General features: G+C 40.9%; 1 protein-coding gene across 1 annotated transcript; it reads left to right on the top strand.

Annotated features, from left to right (window-relative positions):
* The first annotated feature begins 10,443 nt into the window (after positions 1-10,443).
* Positions 10,444-15,169, top strand: SPAM1 (sperm adhesion molecule 1). Its single transcript, XM_066589366.1, has 3 exons — positions 10,444-11,307; positions 12,695-12,784; positions 14,798-15,169. The coding sequence occupies exons 1-3, from the start codon at positions 10,444-10,446 to the stop codon at positions 15,167-15,169; spliced, it is 1,326 nt and encodes a 441-aa protein (XP_066445463.1).
* Positions 15,170-15,587: the final 418 nt, after the last annotated feature.

Below are 15,587 nucleotides of genomic sequence, written 5' to 3'. Positions count from 1 at the left end.
CAAACAGCATAGTGTCGCCTGGTGGTCTATGTCAGAAAGGTTGGACGCCATCCTTCAAAGTTGGGGCTGCTACATCTATAAGAGAAAAATCAAACCTAGTGACTATCTCTCGATAAGAGAACATTTCATTTGACATTATGAAGGTAGACTGTGTGAACTATGACATAATATCGTATCTCTCATTAATAGCAGGATGTCAGAAAGACAGATTTGTATAAAGTGACAGTATGAGATAGCAGGTCAGGTAGATTACCACTGCCAACTGCATTCTGTATGCTGAGACGTAGCACGTTCAGCTATATATGATGCCGATAACTACCCTGTTTCCCCGAAAATAAACCCTAGCCTAATTTGTGGGTAGGCTTAAAATATAAGCCCTAACCGGAAAATAAGCCCTTGTTACACTACATTAAAAAAAAGAATAGATTACCTACCAGGCTCAGTCCAGGTCCATCCTGCTGCTCTCTAGAGGTGTGTCATGGTTCCCGCAGTCATCAGCCACTCGTACAAAATCACATCCTGGTTACAGGTTTCATAAATCCCAGCTTCAGGAAGGGATGGCTGTGATTAGTTCTTCACTGCTGCTCTGCCAATCCATGCAGCGCTGCATGAGCCAATGAAATGCCTGTGATTGTCCGTGGCTCAGCCAGTCATTAATCTCGCCTCTACAACCCAGTGGCTGTTGATTGGTTCTTCAACCGCTGCTCAGCCAATCAATGCTGTGCTGGATAAATCAATCACAGCCATCGCATTGGTTCATCCAGCACTGCATTGATTATCTGAGCAGCGGTCAAAGAACCAATCACAGCCATCGCTTCCTGAAGGCAGAATTTATGAATCCCATAACCAGAAACACTTCTCGAGGACTGTGGGAAGTGTGTAAGAGCTGTGAAGAGCAGCAGGAAGGAACCTGGACTGAGCCTGCTAGGTAAATATAATAACACCTCCCCCCAAAATAAGACCTAGTGCCTTTTTTGTGGCAAACATTAATATAAGACAGGGTCTTACTTTTGGGGAAACATGATATTACTTCTATAAAAGTAAAAGTTTCAAGCAGGTAAAGCTGTTATTAAGCTTGTTAATCCTCATTAAAATGATGGTTTAACCCTTTCCTTTCCAGAATGCATAGCTTAGAGAGAACTGTGGTGACAACTCCTGCTCAGGTAATTATAATAGAGTAGATATTTTACAGAAAGGACGGAGCAAATGTACTATACCAAATGATTCTAATGGCACACCTGTAAAATGCCTCCTATAATAAAAGTAGTCTTATTATTAATTGTTTATTCACTTATGTGAACTTCAAATTGAGGCAAATCAGTGCTTTAAAAGGGATGTGTGACTCATCTTTCTATGCCATATTAGAGCATGTTGAACTGATAGTGGTACGCCCCTGCCCCACCCCTTTTCCCCTACCAACACCAGCAATGGGAACTCCTCTACTAGAAAACGCTAAAAGACATTTCCAGTAAGGCATATAGCTCAAGGAGCCCTGTTATCAGCTGAAACAAATGTATGCTCATTGAGTTCAATGTGTGCCATGTAGTGCCTGACAACGGTCAAATACACAACATTCTTCCACATGATAACAGCTGGTTGCTGACTGGACACTCAGATGTGTCCATCCTTAAACTTTCTGGATTGCAATGCTATATAGCCTGATATGATATCAATTCAAAACAATCTTGCTCCATGGAGTTAAAAAAGTATGTGTTAATGTATTTGGTTTTTTAACTTTGGAACCTATGGGCGGCAGATGAGCAATGGCTGACATCCATCAGAGACAGGTTATGCATTTTTTTAACATTAGGGTCTAAAAACTAAGTACACTTGTTTTTGAATTCTGTTATTTTACATAACAGGAAATATTTTTAAAAACTTCTGGTCCTTAGAAAGTCTTAAAAATAGAAAAATACAACCTCAGATAAACATCATATGACAAATTACACCATGATAAAGATCATATAGAAAGTGACTACTTCACCTTATTGCTGCTAAAGGTAGTTCTACAAGCTATTGATTCATGGAGTGTACTTAATTTTTCACACACTGCTTCTGCATTTTGGTGTAATTTTTGCTAAACAAATGATGACATGGTATAATTTGTCACATATTGTTGTTCATCTGAGGTTCTATTTACGTGATTTAAGACCTCATAAAGACCAGATGTTTGGGTTTTTTAAAATTATGTCCTGATAGGTAAAATTATAGAATTCAAAGATTGTGTACTTAGTTTAATCTCATGACTGTAAGTTGATGGTTGAACAAACAATTATCTTTTTTCATAGACTCAGTCATACACATTTTAGTCCATAATGGCCGTTACAGTTGTTCAAGCTGGCCATACATTTTCAATGACACAGTATGATGGATGAACATTCTATTAATGTTCTTTCAGAGGAAATCTTTCTCGGAACACTCAATCAAAGAAAGATGTTTTGTCCAACGAATATTTCAAAGGCTCCAGGCTTCTTTTCATGACATGACAGTTTGCTAAAACGATCATTCATGATGAGCAATAGTTTTGTTTGAAATTGTCCTTTTGCAACAACTTTAGTCTATTGTGAATAGGCACATTAACCCCTTAGTGACCAAGCCTGTTTGCGCCTTAATGACCAGGCCAAATTTTGGAAATCTGACATGTGTCACTTTAACATAGAATAACTCTGTAAAGGTTTAGCATATCCAAGTGATTCTAGCATTGTTTTTTTTTTTTGCCACATGTTGTACTTCATTTAGGTGGTAAAATAGTCCGATAGAATTCATGTATATTTATTAAAAGCGCCAAAATTGGCAACATTTGTAAAAAAATTCCTTTTTTCACATTTTTAATTGCAATATCTCAAATATGTGCAAACATACTGTACAAATTTTTGATAAGATATATATTTCCATCTGCTTACTTTATTTTGGACGCACATTTGAAAGTCTTTCATTTTTTTTTACTATTTATGAGACGTACAAATTTAACATTGATTATTATTAAGGATGAGCGAGTATACTCGCTAAGGCACTACTCGTCCGAGTAATGTGCCTTAGACGAGTATCTCCCTGCTCGTCCTTAAAGATTCAGGGGCTACCGTGGAGCGGGGAGCTGCGCGGCAGAGCGGGGAGGAACGGAGGGGAGATCTCTCTCTCCCTCTCTCCCGCCCGCTGTCCCCTGCTCCCCGCCGCGACTCACCTGCCAGCCGCAGCAGTTCCCGAATCTTTATGGATGAGCAAGGAGCTACTCGTCTAAGGCACATTACTTGGATGAGTAGTGCCTTAGCGAGTATACTCGTCCATCCTTAATTATTATCAATATTTTGAGGAACATTTTGTTTTCCTACACCAAGCCAAGATTGCAAAGGCTCATAGGTGTCAGAATGATAGATACCCCCACATTTTAAAAACTACACCCCTTAGTGTATTCACTGAGGGGTGTCGTGAGTATTTTGACCCCACAGTTTTTGTTCAAGAGTTAATGCAATTTAGAGGAGAAAAAATAAAATTTCATATTTTTGCAAATGTGTTATTTTAAAGGCAGTTTATTTTCTATAGTGCACATGAAGATGAGGATTTACATCCCAAAATGGTTTGTCCTGTGTTCAGAAACATACCCATTGTGGCCCTAATCTTATGACTATATGCACAATGGGGCCCAAACTGAAAGGAGCAGCCGATGGCTTTTTGAACCAAAATTTTGCTTGAAGGTGTTTTAGGCCCCATAGCACACTGGTAGAGCCCTTGAGCGGCCAAATTGATATAGAACCCCCACAAATTACCCTATTTTGAAAACTAGACCTCTAATGAATTCATCTAGGGGTGTGTTTTGCGTATTTTGACCACCTCACAGTTTTTGAATGAATCTAAGCAAAGCAGAAGGAAAAAATTACGATTTTCATTGTTTTTGGCAATTGTGTCATTTTAACAACAGGTTTTTTTGTACAGCATACATATGAATGAAGACTTGCACTCCAAAATGGATACTACTGTTTGTCCTGTGTTCAGAAACATACCCATTGTGGCCCTAATGTTATGTCTGTATGTACAACAGGGCCCAAAATGAAAGAAGCAGCCAGTGGCTTTCAGAACAGAAATTTTGCTTGAAGATGATTTAGGACCCATTGCCCACTTGTAGAGCCCATGAGCCACCAAAACGATTGAGAACCCCCACAAATGAACCCATTTTAAAAAAATAGACCCCCTAATAAATTTATCTAGGCATGTACTGTGTATTTGGACGCCACAGTTTTTGAATGAATCTACTCATAGCAGAAGGAAAAAAATACAATTTTAATTTTTTGGGCAATTGTGTCATTTTAAAAACAGTTTCTTTTGTATAACACACATATGAATGAAGTCTTTCACCCCAAAATTGATACCTGTTTGTCCTGTGTTCAGAAACATATCCATTGTGGCCCTAATCTAATGTCTGCATGCACGGGGGGGGGGGGGGGGGATTCATCTAGGGGTCTGTTTTGCCTCTGTGATTCCACAGTTTTTGAATAAATCTAAGCAGAGCAGTAGGAAATAATTATGATTTTCATTTTTTTGGCAATTGTGTCAATTTAAAAACAGTTTTTTTGTACAGTATGCATATGAATGAGGACTTGCACCCCAAAATTCATCCCCCCATTTGTCCTGTGTTCAGAAAAATACCCATTGTGGCCATAATCTACTTACAGGACACATGGCTAGACCTAAACTGGAGGGAACACCTATTGGATTTCAGGGTACATTGCCCACCTGTAGAGCCATTGAGCAGCGAAAATGATATAGAACCCCCACAAAGGACTCCATTTTAAAAACTAGACCCCTTAACAAATTCATCTAGAGGTGTACTGCATATTTTGACACAACAGTTTTTGAATGAATCTAAGCAAAGCAGCAGGAAAAATTACAATTTTCAGTTTATTTTGTACAGCACATATATGAATGAAGACTTGCACCCCAAAATGGATATGTCTGTTTGTCCCGTGTTCAGAAACTTACCCATTGTGGCCCTAATCTACTTCCAGGACACATGGCTAGGCCTATAATGGAGGTATCACCATTCAGGGCACAACTTAATAAATCCCAGACCCCATTGCTCACTTGTGCAGAAAAAAAAATTGACTCCCTAAAAATAATCCACTCACCCCCATTTTTGGCATTCCCCAAATCTTAGATAAAAGTAATAATGTAAACTGTGTGATATATCCAAAGACAGGCGTAATTACGGAGACTGGTTGGGATGGGCACATGGGGCAATAAAATCGGGTATCCCTCCTCCTCCCATGGCTTTTTGAGGGGCATTTCTTGGCCTCAGTGGCAGGGATGGGGTGTAAGAAGTGGAGCTCTGTGAGGCATTGTAGGCTTGCTGAGGTGCGGTGGTGTTACACAGAAGACGCTCAACCAGCTGCCCCTGGAACTGCAGGAAGGCGAACATTCCCGGGGCTTCATGTAAATTATTTATTACAGGTAGCGATCTGAATAATGCTGGGCTCACACAGCCATATGCTCCATTCATTTTAATAAAAACGTCACAGATGGCTGAGCGCTTGAACTCTGTAATCTCCAGTGCTGTCATTGAAATGAACGGAGCAGTGGTGTGCTTGCGAGAACTCTTCTCCATTCATTTGGTCACCGAATAGATCCCCATTCTCAGGATCGGTAGAGGTTCCAGCCTTCAGACCTCCACCAATCTGCAAGTTATCCCCTATAAGGGTGATGGATGGTTGATGGATGGAATTCATAGAGGCATCTGTCAGACATATATGTCCTGCTCATGGTTGTGTAACATCTTGCAACATAAATCTTGGGACAGAGAAAAGTTAAGGAAGGACACTAGGGTTGAGCGACTATACTCGCTAAGGCACTACTCGCTCGAGTAATGTGCCTTAGCCGAGTATCTCCCCGCTCGTCCCGAAAGATTCGGGTGCCGCCGCGGGGCAGGGAGCTGCGAGGGAGAGCAGGGAGGAAGGGAGGGGAGATCTTTCTCTCCCGCCCCCACTCTCCCCTGCTCCCCGCCGCAACTCACCTGTCAGCTGCGGCGGCCCCCGAATCTTTAGGGACGAGCAGGGGGATACTCGGCTAAGGCACATTACTCGAGCGAGTAGTGCCTTAGTGAGTTTACTCGCTCATCCCTAAAGGACACATCTGTACCACAATGTAATATCTGTATCATTGATTAAAGTACTAGACTTTGCAAAAGGATAAGATACATAGCTGTGTCTAGTCTTAAGATAGCATTGTTCCCAATACGAAAGCAGTTTAATCCAGTTTGGTGGTCTTATAAGTACTGTGCATTGTGAATTGCGAGTTTTTTCTTCAAGGATTTCTGGAATTGGAACATCCATTATTTCAGGATTCTGCTTTAAACCACTTGGACCTTCAGGTAAGACTATATAGCATTGTGATATAATAAGACAAACCACATATCAATATTTCACTAATACTCCTGATTAAAACATTTCTCCATGTAGATACATATTAAGATTAGTCTAGACATCTTTGCTGTGGCTACTGAACATACATTAGGATCCTTTAATGTGAGGAAATACTGTAAAATGCCTATAACAAGTGTCAATTGACAATTTAGCAAGTTGATTGCCTCTTCTTTAAGGACTTTTTAAACTTTCCATTTGTCAGGCATAAATGGTTCCATGAACGATCCTTCGTGACCTACGATTGTTCGTACAGCCATTAGTTTGCATTATTGTCGGCAGTACATCCCCTGACTACACAGAAATATAGCCAGCTGGCAAATGAATTATTTTTAAGTGCACATACAAGATTAGATCAGCGGCAAACAAGCATCTGCTCATTTGTTGGCTGATCACTGGGATATTTACATGGGAGACTGAGTTGAATGAACATGATCATCAGCTTCTGTAAAAGAGCCTTTACTGACAGGATGCAGAGCAAACACTTAATCTGGTAAATACAGGGATGAGCTGATCTGTTTACTGAACAACTTATGTTATTTGGAAACGCAATAGTAAAGGTCTTTAGTGACATAGCCTGTTTGCGCTTAGTGACAGAGCCAAATTTTGGAAATCTGACATGTGTCATTTTAACATAGAATAACTCCATAAAGGTTTTGCATATCCAAGTGATTCTGACATTATTTTTTTAACTGCGTATTTTGACTCCACAGTTTTTGAATGAATTTAAGCAAAGCAGAAGGAAAAAAATTACGATTTTCATTTTTTTGTACAGCATGCATATGAATGAAGACTTTCACCCCAAAACGAATGCCCCTGTTTGTTCTGTGTTCAGAGACATATCCATTGTGGCTCTAATCTTATGTCTGTATGCACAACGGGGCCCAAACTAAAATGAACATTAAAGTTCAATTGTTTTTAACTTTGATGTGATCACCATTATCTGCATGCGCAGAAGGCAACTTAAGGTCCTGGAAGGACCAGATTTCCACGGCACATCGTGAACAGGGGTGAGTATTTTTACCTCACCTCATGTATCCGATCAATGACGGAAGGTGAAACTTTAACTTTATTTTACCTTTTTGAACTTTTCCGTGATCACCGTTATCCATTGGAAAGCAGCGATCACAAGCCCGGACCCTGATCACCGCAATTCCCAGGGACATCTCCTGCTTCCTGGCTGTCCTCAGTAGCTGGGAGCCAGGAGTTTTCAAATGTACCACGATGATCCGGTCTTCTGCGCATTCGCCAACATTTTTCCTTTGGTGCGCATTCGCATACGATGGCCGAAGGTCCTTTTCGGACAAGATCGTGATGGGACATTGTGGAGGATGGGGGTGTGTAGTTTCAGTGCTCCGCATGGATGCGATCCGTGAGGGGAGGTGAAACTCTAACTTTGTTTAATGTTTTATTTACTTTAATGCGATTAGTGCTATCCAATGAATAGCGCCGATTGCATGACCGGGGGGGCTTCCTGCAGCCCCTCATGACAGCTCCATGTTGTCGGCTACCTCCACGTGGCTTTAATCCTCAGAGGATGCATGTTTTTACGTCACTGATGATTAAAGCCCACTTAGCTAGGGCGTTAAAAGGCAATGGGGTCGTCACCAAGGGGTTACCATGGGCAGATAAATTGCCCATTATGAATGCTAATCAATGATATAAAAAGATCACCAGCCCTTACATAAGCAGTATGTAAACTAGACAAAATCTCTTGGATGGTGTTGTACAGGCGTCCTGTGGTCAATAAGCGGAAAAAGAAGTCCGGTATACAATAGTAGCCTATGATAGACTTATTATAGGCCATGTGTGGAAGCAATCTGCTCGACTAATAGTGACTTCCAGTTACAATAGTAGTACAGGGAAACAACAGTAATTACTCCCAATCACAGACTGACGCTTTTCTTCTGTGGCTGTTCCAGTGGGCAGAGACCCCTGTAGGATTCGTCCTCTGAACCCTCCTCGACTGGCTCTCACAGAGCAGATAGGTCACAGTCTCTCTCACTGGGCTGTATCGCATCTCCTCATTCTCTCAGTCCTCAGACACTTCCAATAAAAATATACTCTCACATGCTTCAGAGGGGTGGGCGCTCTCTCAGCACACTTTTCCTGACAGAGGCCAGATCTTCCTAACAATGATACTATATCTGCATCACTACTGTGTCACTGGTGGGGGCAGAACCTCCTTCCCGTGGCCTGAGGGAGGTGACATAAGAATAGTGCTGTCCAGCGCTTTCACCTGATATCTCTTACTCCCTCAATGGCTGGATGCTAGGCCCGGAGGGTAAAGGTATACTGCTTTGCTATGCAAGGGAGGGCTCTGCTGGCAATATCCCTCTTACATTCACCCTTCTTTAAATTCACCAGAGCTATTAAAGTATACAACAACTATAAACACAGTAAACTTTGTATCTTAATTTGCCCGATAAATTCTTCAGCTGCATGGCATGGGGTAGAGCCCCTACATTAGGCCAAGTATATCGTCGGAGGGTTAACCAATTTTTCTCCAATAAGGCAGGTGTGTGAGTCATTTCACGCTATTCTCTGGCCTCAGATGATGGTACTGAAGTGAAAACTTCTGTGTTCATAGTTCTGGGACTTACAGAGGTTGTTGGTGGGGTCCACCACTCTTCAGTTAAGTCATGCTCTGGCTCAACCATTGAGGTTGGGGTGTTACTTCTTGGAGACACTTATCTTCCTGGAATTGACAGGATTTCAGCATATTCCAATGCAAGATTCAATCTCTCACTTAGATTCCCTTTTGGATATTTCTCTCAGACCAGTACTCTGTCTCCGGGCTGCAGTGGAGTTTCTTGCACTGGAATTCTAGCTGCATGTTTCTTCTCTTGAAATCTTTGTCCTGCGAGGGGTGGGCTCTCTTTCAGCACACTTTTCCTATCCAAGGCTACACGTTATCCACGTCACTGCTGTGTCATGGGTGGGGGCAGAGCCTTCTTTTTGCAGCCTCAATGAGGCACCACCAACATGTTGCTATCCAGTGCTTTCACGTGATATTGCTTCCAACCTCCTTGGCCAGAAGCTAGGACTAGAGGGTGCTCAACTTGTGGCCAATAGGTGCTTCTGACAGGGTAAAGGTATACTGCTTCACTGATTCACATGTGTATGGAGAGATTGGAAGGAATAGCTGTCAACTGAACAAGCATTCAGTCGATAGTTATTGAGGGTGTTTTTCCACCTTAAGAACAACCTAGCAGAGAAGGTTTTGCTGTGGACCTTAAGGCAGCCCTCTGGATTTAGCATGAAATTCTGCCTTTTGCCCGGAAGGTAGAGGGTAACTGTAAATTGCAGATAATCTTCTAGGCCATTTCTCCATTCCGCCAGGTCTAAGAAGGTTGTTCCCATTTTCTAATTATACTATGCACTGCTGTGTAATTAGCACAGTGGTAGTCTTAACAATACCATTTGAAAATGGTGGTGGCCATCTTGGCTGCCCAAAAACGGCACCTGAAAACGGTGGAATGGAAAGACTGCTGAGAAATCATCTACAGGTAATACAGCCCCTCTAACCTTTGTTGCTGGGACATAAACTGTTAGGTCACTTTAAGTAATGCTCCCAATTTGAAAATAAAAATGTGCATGTCTAAAGTAAGATGCGTGTTGTAATTACCTGATATGAAAGCCCTGCTTTATCTGTTATTTATGGGTGACTCATAACATATAATAGGATAGAATAGAATAGCAATAACGCATAATAACTGTTTTAATTTTTTAGACTTAATATGATTGACTGTGCCATTCTCCACTCAGAATAATTAAAGTTAACATTTATATATATATATATATATATATATATATATATATATATATTTTTTTTTTTTATTAAATATTCTTTATTTCCTATGAATATTTTTTCCTTCTTTTTTTCTCCATAGATGAGTAATCCCTGCTTTCTAAGGACATAATCCATATTTATAACGGTTTCCTTAAGTTCGCAATGGAAGTCGCACTAAATTTATACATATCTGTATTATTGAAGACACTGATTTTACTAATACTCACAACTTGTCCTTGCCAAATGGCTAAGCAGAGAACATCAATGGGAATGTCCTCCTCTCCCTTTGCAGCTATATGGAATGCCCCTACTGAGCTGTGCATGAGGAAGTTCAGAATCCCTATAGATGTCAGTTTATTTGAGACCGTGGGAAGCACACTGCCGTCTGCCACAAGCCAAAATATTACTTTATTCTATACTGATAGATTAGGCTACTATCCCTACATAAATTCTGCGACCGGCATTAGTTATAATGGTGGTATTCCTCAAATGACTAATATGGAGCAACACTTAAAAAAAGCTAGAGAAGATATTCTCCATTATATATCATCAACAACACAAAAAGGACTTGCCATTATTGACTGGGAAGACTGGAGACCAACATGGATAAGAAATTGGGCTTCTAAGACAATCTACAAGACACACTCCATTGACTATGCTCGGCAACAAGACTTGACACTTGATCAGCGTAGTGTAGAATCTACCGCCAGGCTACAGTTTGAGTCAGCAGCAAAAAAAATCATGTTAAATACCCTCAGACTTGGGAAACAACTGAGACCAAACTACCTCTGGGGCTTCTATCTGTTTCCTAACTGCCAAAACTATGATTATAAGCAGAATCCTCATATCTACACAGGACACTGCCCAGATATTGAAATGTTAAGAAATGATAAACTGAGGTGGTTATGGAAAGAAAGCACAGCATTGTTTCCAAACATGTACCTGGAGACTGCGCTAAAGTCTTCACAACTTGGTGCCCTGTATACGCGTCACCGTGTCCAAGAAGCAAAAAGACTGTCAAGATTCTCAAAGACGTCTCACTCCATTCCAATATATATGTATAGCCGTCCCGTATTTACCGATCAACCAGAGAAATATTTAACACTGGTAAGAGATCCATATTATTTCACAGAAAATAATTCTTCCGTGTAATTATTTCCATTTTCTACCTCTATCTATAGATCATATAATGTATTAACATGCATTTAAAATGATTGTGTATAGTTCGAGAGTTTTATAAGCTCACAATACTAAATTTGCACTGTACATTTTGAAACAGTTCATGTTTCTGTATACAGTTATTAAACCCTGTTTACACTTATATCATTCTTGCCCAGTGGTCTTTCTAATGGGCATTCCAGTATTTTTGACAGCAAGACCAGAGTAGTCTGAAGCTGAAGCCTATGCTGCCCATGACAATATGGCAACCAAGCAGCACTGGCATAAACCACTCATTAAGCTGCATATAAAATACTAATTCCATGAATTTCAATGACAGAGCTGCAAACATTGCTGAGTATGAATACTCAGTAATCTCTGGCGCAGTCGTTCAAATGATTGGAGCAGCTGTGCGCATGCACAACTTTGACTCTATTCATACAAGGACTTATAGGACCACTATTCTCTGGATTGGTAGAGGTTCCAGTGGGTGGACCTCTATGGTTACAAAGTTATTTCCTATCCTGTGAATAGGGGATAACTTCAGATCTTGGTACAACCCGTTTAAGGACTGCCGATACCAAGAGCCATAACTTTTTTATTATTCTGCTAACAAATCTATATAATGGCTTATTTTTGTATGGGATGAGTTGTAGTTTGTATTGGCACTATATTGGGTATATTAAATGCATTGAATGACTTATTATTTTTCGTAGGGAGGAGAGAATAGAAAAAAACTGCAATTCTACCATGTGCTGTAAACTATGAATAATTTGTTAAATTATTCTATTCCATATTCCAAGGGTCAATGGAATTATGACGACACCAAATTTATATGATTTTTTTTATGTTTTAGTGCAGTTGCTGAATAAAAATATTTTTTTTATGTAAAATAAGTCCCAGCATTGCAGGACACCCACCCTGTGACTTGGAGCTCAGCTCCGAGGCAAACTTCAAAATGCACTTATACTGAAATACTGCAGCATTTCAGCACAAAGCACTCATGGGGGCCCTAACCTTCTCTGTCTCAGGTTCATGCTGTCCGTGGTGCGGGCAGCATGAATTTGCTGACAGAATTTTTCCTTTAAAAATTAATGAATGATGATTTCAAGATACAATTTCATTTGTTATGTCTTTTATAGACTTTTCTTCTTATTGTTTGTCATTGTTTCATTATGCTCCTTTGTCTTTTTTCTGGCCTGATTCTCTGGTATTATACTGTGGGTACTCGATAAATTCTGTGTTTTGCACTCTTATTCTTTATCAATAAACATTATCTACTTTTTTAAAAAAGTATCCTAAAACATACCACTAGGATTCCTTTTCTCATTTACAGCCTGATCTTGTGAACACAATAGGTGAAAGTGCTGCTTTGGGAGTCCATGGATTTATAGTATGGGGCAGTGTGAACCTGACACGGAGTATGGTATGTAGGTTATATTCTTCTCAACAATACGAGTTTCAAACAATACAGAAGTATATATATATGACCGGGCTCTCACGGCCATATGCTGACTCCACCGCAGCCTCCGGCAGGGGATTCTAGCCGTGAGCCTGGCCGTGATCTTGCGTATGGCCATGTAATACACTGTGTATGACTCATGGGAGTACACCTATTTTTATTTCTTTATACTTCCAGCGCCATCGCTTAGCGATGATGTGGATACCCGCAGCCCATACGCAATGTAATTGCATATGGGCTGCAGTATATCTGCGACAATAGAGAATAATAATAATAATCTTTATTTTGCGGATTCCACGGTAAGAAAAACATACTGCGTTCTATCTTCTGAGAGCGGATTACGCAATTCTAACCCACTAATGTGAGCAGAATTGTGTAATCCAATGCATTTGACTGATCCCTGTATTACCGCGGATCAAACGCTCGCGGAAACCACAATTCCTATCCGGTCGTGTAAGATCGGCCTAACCCAGCAATTAAAGGAGGTTACTAAACCAAAACATGCAAATCAGAAAGATGCAAAAGTACCTCTACAGCGCCATCTATTGGATGGCAGCATTCCTTCAATTCAAAGTGACCTTATGAGGTCCTCATTGATTGGCAATATGCAGGTCAGAAGCAGTGTCGTGTCTCCTTAAGGAGAGCACCCAAAAAGTGTGTGGGGACATCTAGGGATGAGTGAATCAGGGGATGGTATAGTCTCTCCCCAAGGAGAGCACCCAGAAGGGGTGTGGGGACACCGAAAAGCTTAGCAAGGAGATTTATAAGGCAAAGCTCCTGTGGGAAATTTATGCAAATCAGAAAGATGGAAAATACCTCTACAGCGCCATCTATTGGATGGCAGTATTCCTTCAATTCAAAACTAACCTTATATAACAGGTCCTCAATGATTGGGAGTATTAAACCAAGACAGAAACCATGCACAGACAGCTGTTTCGGGGTGCTTGCCCCTCATGAGTGTGCAGTAAGTTTCTGGCTTAGTCTGTAAGGGGCCTATAATGTGGGTCAGAAACAGTGTCGTGACTCCGATTTTATCTCCCAGCACGGCGATGAACACTAGTTATAACAAGTCTGGCTATTTCTGAAACGTATTATTTGTAGACACCATACCACACAGCAGGTACAGTAATATGGGCAGATAGGGCAGCAATAGGCACATAATGGGGGTAGAAGCAGAGTTTTTGTAAACTGGAAAAGTGGGATGCTGGAAAAGTGAGGACCCAAAGATGTCATTGTTGCAAACTTTACAGAGACAACCTGTTTTCTTGCAATCTGATATATCTCTCCCTCCTTCCTATCTAATGGCCCATTTAGACGGGCCGAATGTTGGGAAAACGATGCCTGACACTCGTCCCCGCATAACTTGCTCCTGTGCTGTTACGCGGGAGCTAGTATCGCTGGCTCGCTCACAGAGTGGCCAGCAGGGGGGCGGAACCGGCACACGTCATGGGGCGGAGCTACGCGATGACGCGTACAAGGGGGCGGAGCCAAAACGCTGATGCTGCCGAGCGGAGCCGAAGGGAGAAGACCCATCTGCGCAAGCGCGTCTAAAAAAGCAAGAAGACACCGAAATTAGACGGCACCATAGCGACGGGGACGCTAGCAACGGAGCAGGTAAGTGAATAACTTCTGTATGGCTCATATTTAATGCACGATGTATATTACAAAGTGCATTAATATGGCCATACAGAAGTACTTAACCCCACTTGCTGCCGCGAGACAACCCCTTTAAGGTCTGGGTTATACTGTTTGAGACATATATCTCACTTAGAGGTTTGTAGAGAGAAACAATAGATTGACTAGTTTAACTGTTGAGCTTTATTATTTTGAGTTCAGTAGAAAAATGAACGATAGGAAGGACAACATAGAAGTCACTTTTCAATCTATTTATACATAATAAAACTCTTAATTTATAGAATAATCATGAAATATTTGTAATAATCATAAATATGACTTTTCTTTTGGGCTATTTTTTAGAACATGTGCAATGGTTTAAATTCTTTCATCATCAACACTCTGAACCCATACCTTATTAATGTATCACTATCAGCTAAACTCTGTAGTGCAGTACTTTGCCAAAATAACGGAGTATGCACCCGCAAGGAGTGGAACCAAAACACCTACCTTCACTTAAATGAAACAAACATTGCAATAGCACGATATAAAAGCACTTATAAGATCAGTGGAAGTCCAAGTCTAGAAGATCTGAAATATTACACTGAAAACTTTAGATGCCATTGTTATGCTGGACACAAGTGCAAGAGACCTTCAGATCCACTTAAGATTGAACCCATGGATGTTTGCATGTCACAAAATATTTGCATAAAGCTCAACCAAGAATTACTTTAGGTTTTGATATTAAGAACAATTTGTATAACAATAAAACTTTAAAGAGAAACTGTCACCAGTACGGAGCTGGTGAAACAATGACATTGGAGAACAAAAAATTAGAGAGCATTCCAAAGTTTGTGCTGTTAGAGCGCCTAATGCCATCATACCTTTTAAAATAGAGTTTTAATAATTCCAATGCAGTATGTAAATGAGGGCCAAATGGTCGGGTGAGCAGGTCCGAACCATCTCTGCTGCCTGCAGTGCATTCTAATTCCCAGACATTTTTTCCATGCGTGACATGGATGATGTCTCCTACATCATCCACAGACCTGTCCAAATATCACGCAACCAAGGAATGGCACATGTACAGATTTAGCCCCCTCGTGGGCACACCGGACTGGCGCATGCACTAGCCCATGGTCATGCAGTACATAGG

Source organism: Eleutherodactylus coqui, chromosome 2, assembly GCF_035609145.1.
Source record: "Eleutherodactylus coqui strain aEleCoq1 chromosome 2, aEleCoq1.hap1, whole genome shotgun sequence".
Lineage (NCBI taxonomy): Eukaryota > Metazoa > Chordata > Amphibia > Anura > Eleutherodactylidae > Eleutherodactylus > Eleutherodactylus coqui.
This window is presented reverse-complemented; position numbering and strand designations above follow the sequence as displayed.

Bases quoted from the DNA above. Each gene is read 5' to 3' on its own strand.
- SPAM1 (XM_066589366.1), top strand. From the start codon at position 10,444: ATGGCTAAGCAGAGAACATCAATGGGAATGTCCTCCTCTCCCTTTGCA. The intron at 11,308-12,694 runs GTAAGAGATCCA...TCTCATTTACAG, and splicing joins CAGAGAAATATTTAACACTG to CCTGATCTTGTGAACACAAT. The intron at 12,785-14,797 runs GTATGTAGGTTA...GCTATTTTTTAG, and splicing joins TGAACCTGACACGGAGTATG to AACATGTGCAATGGTTTAAA.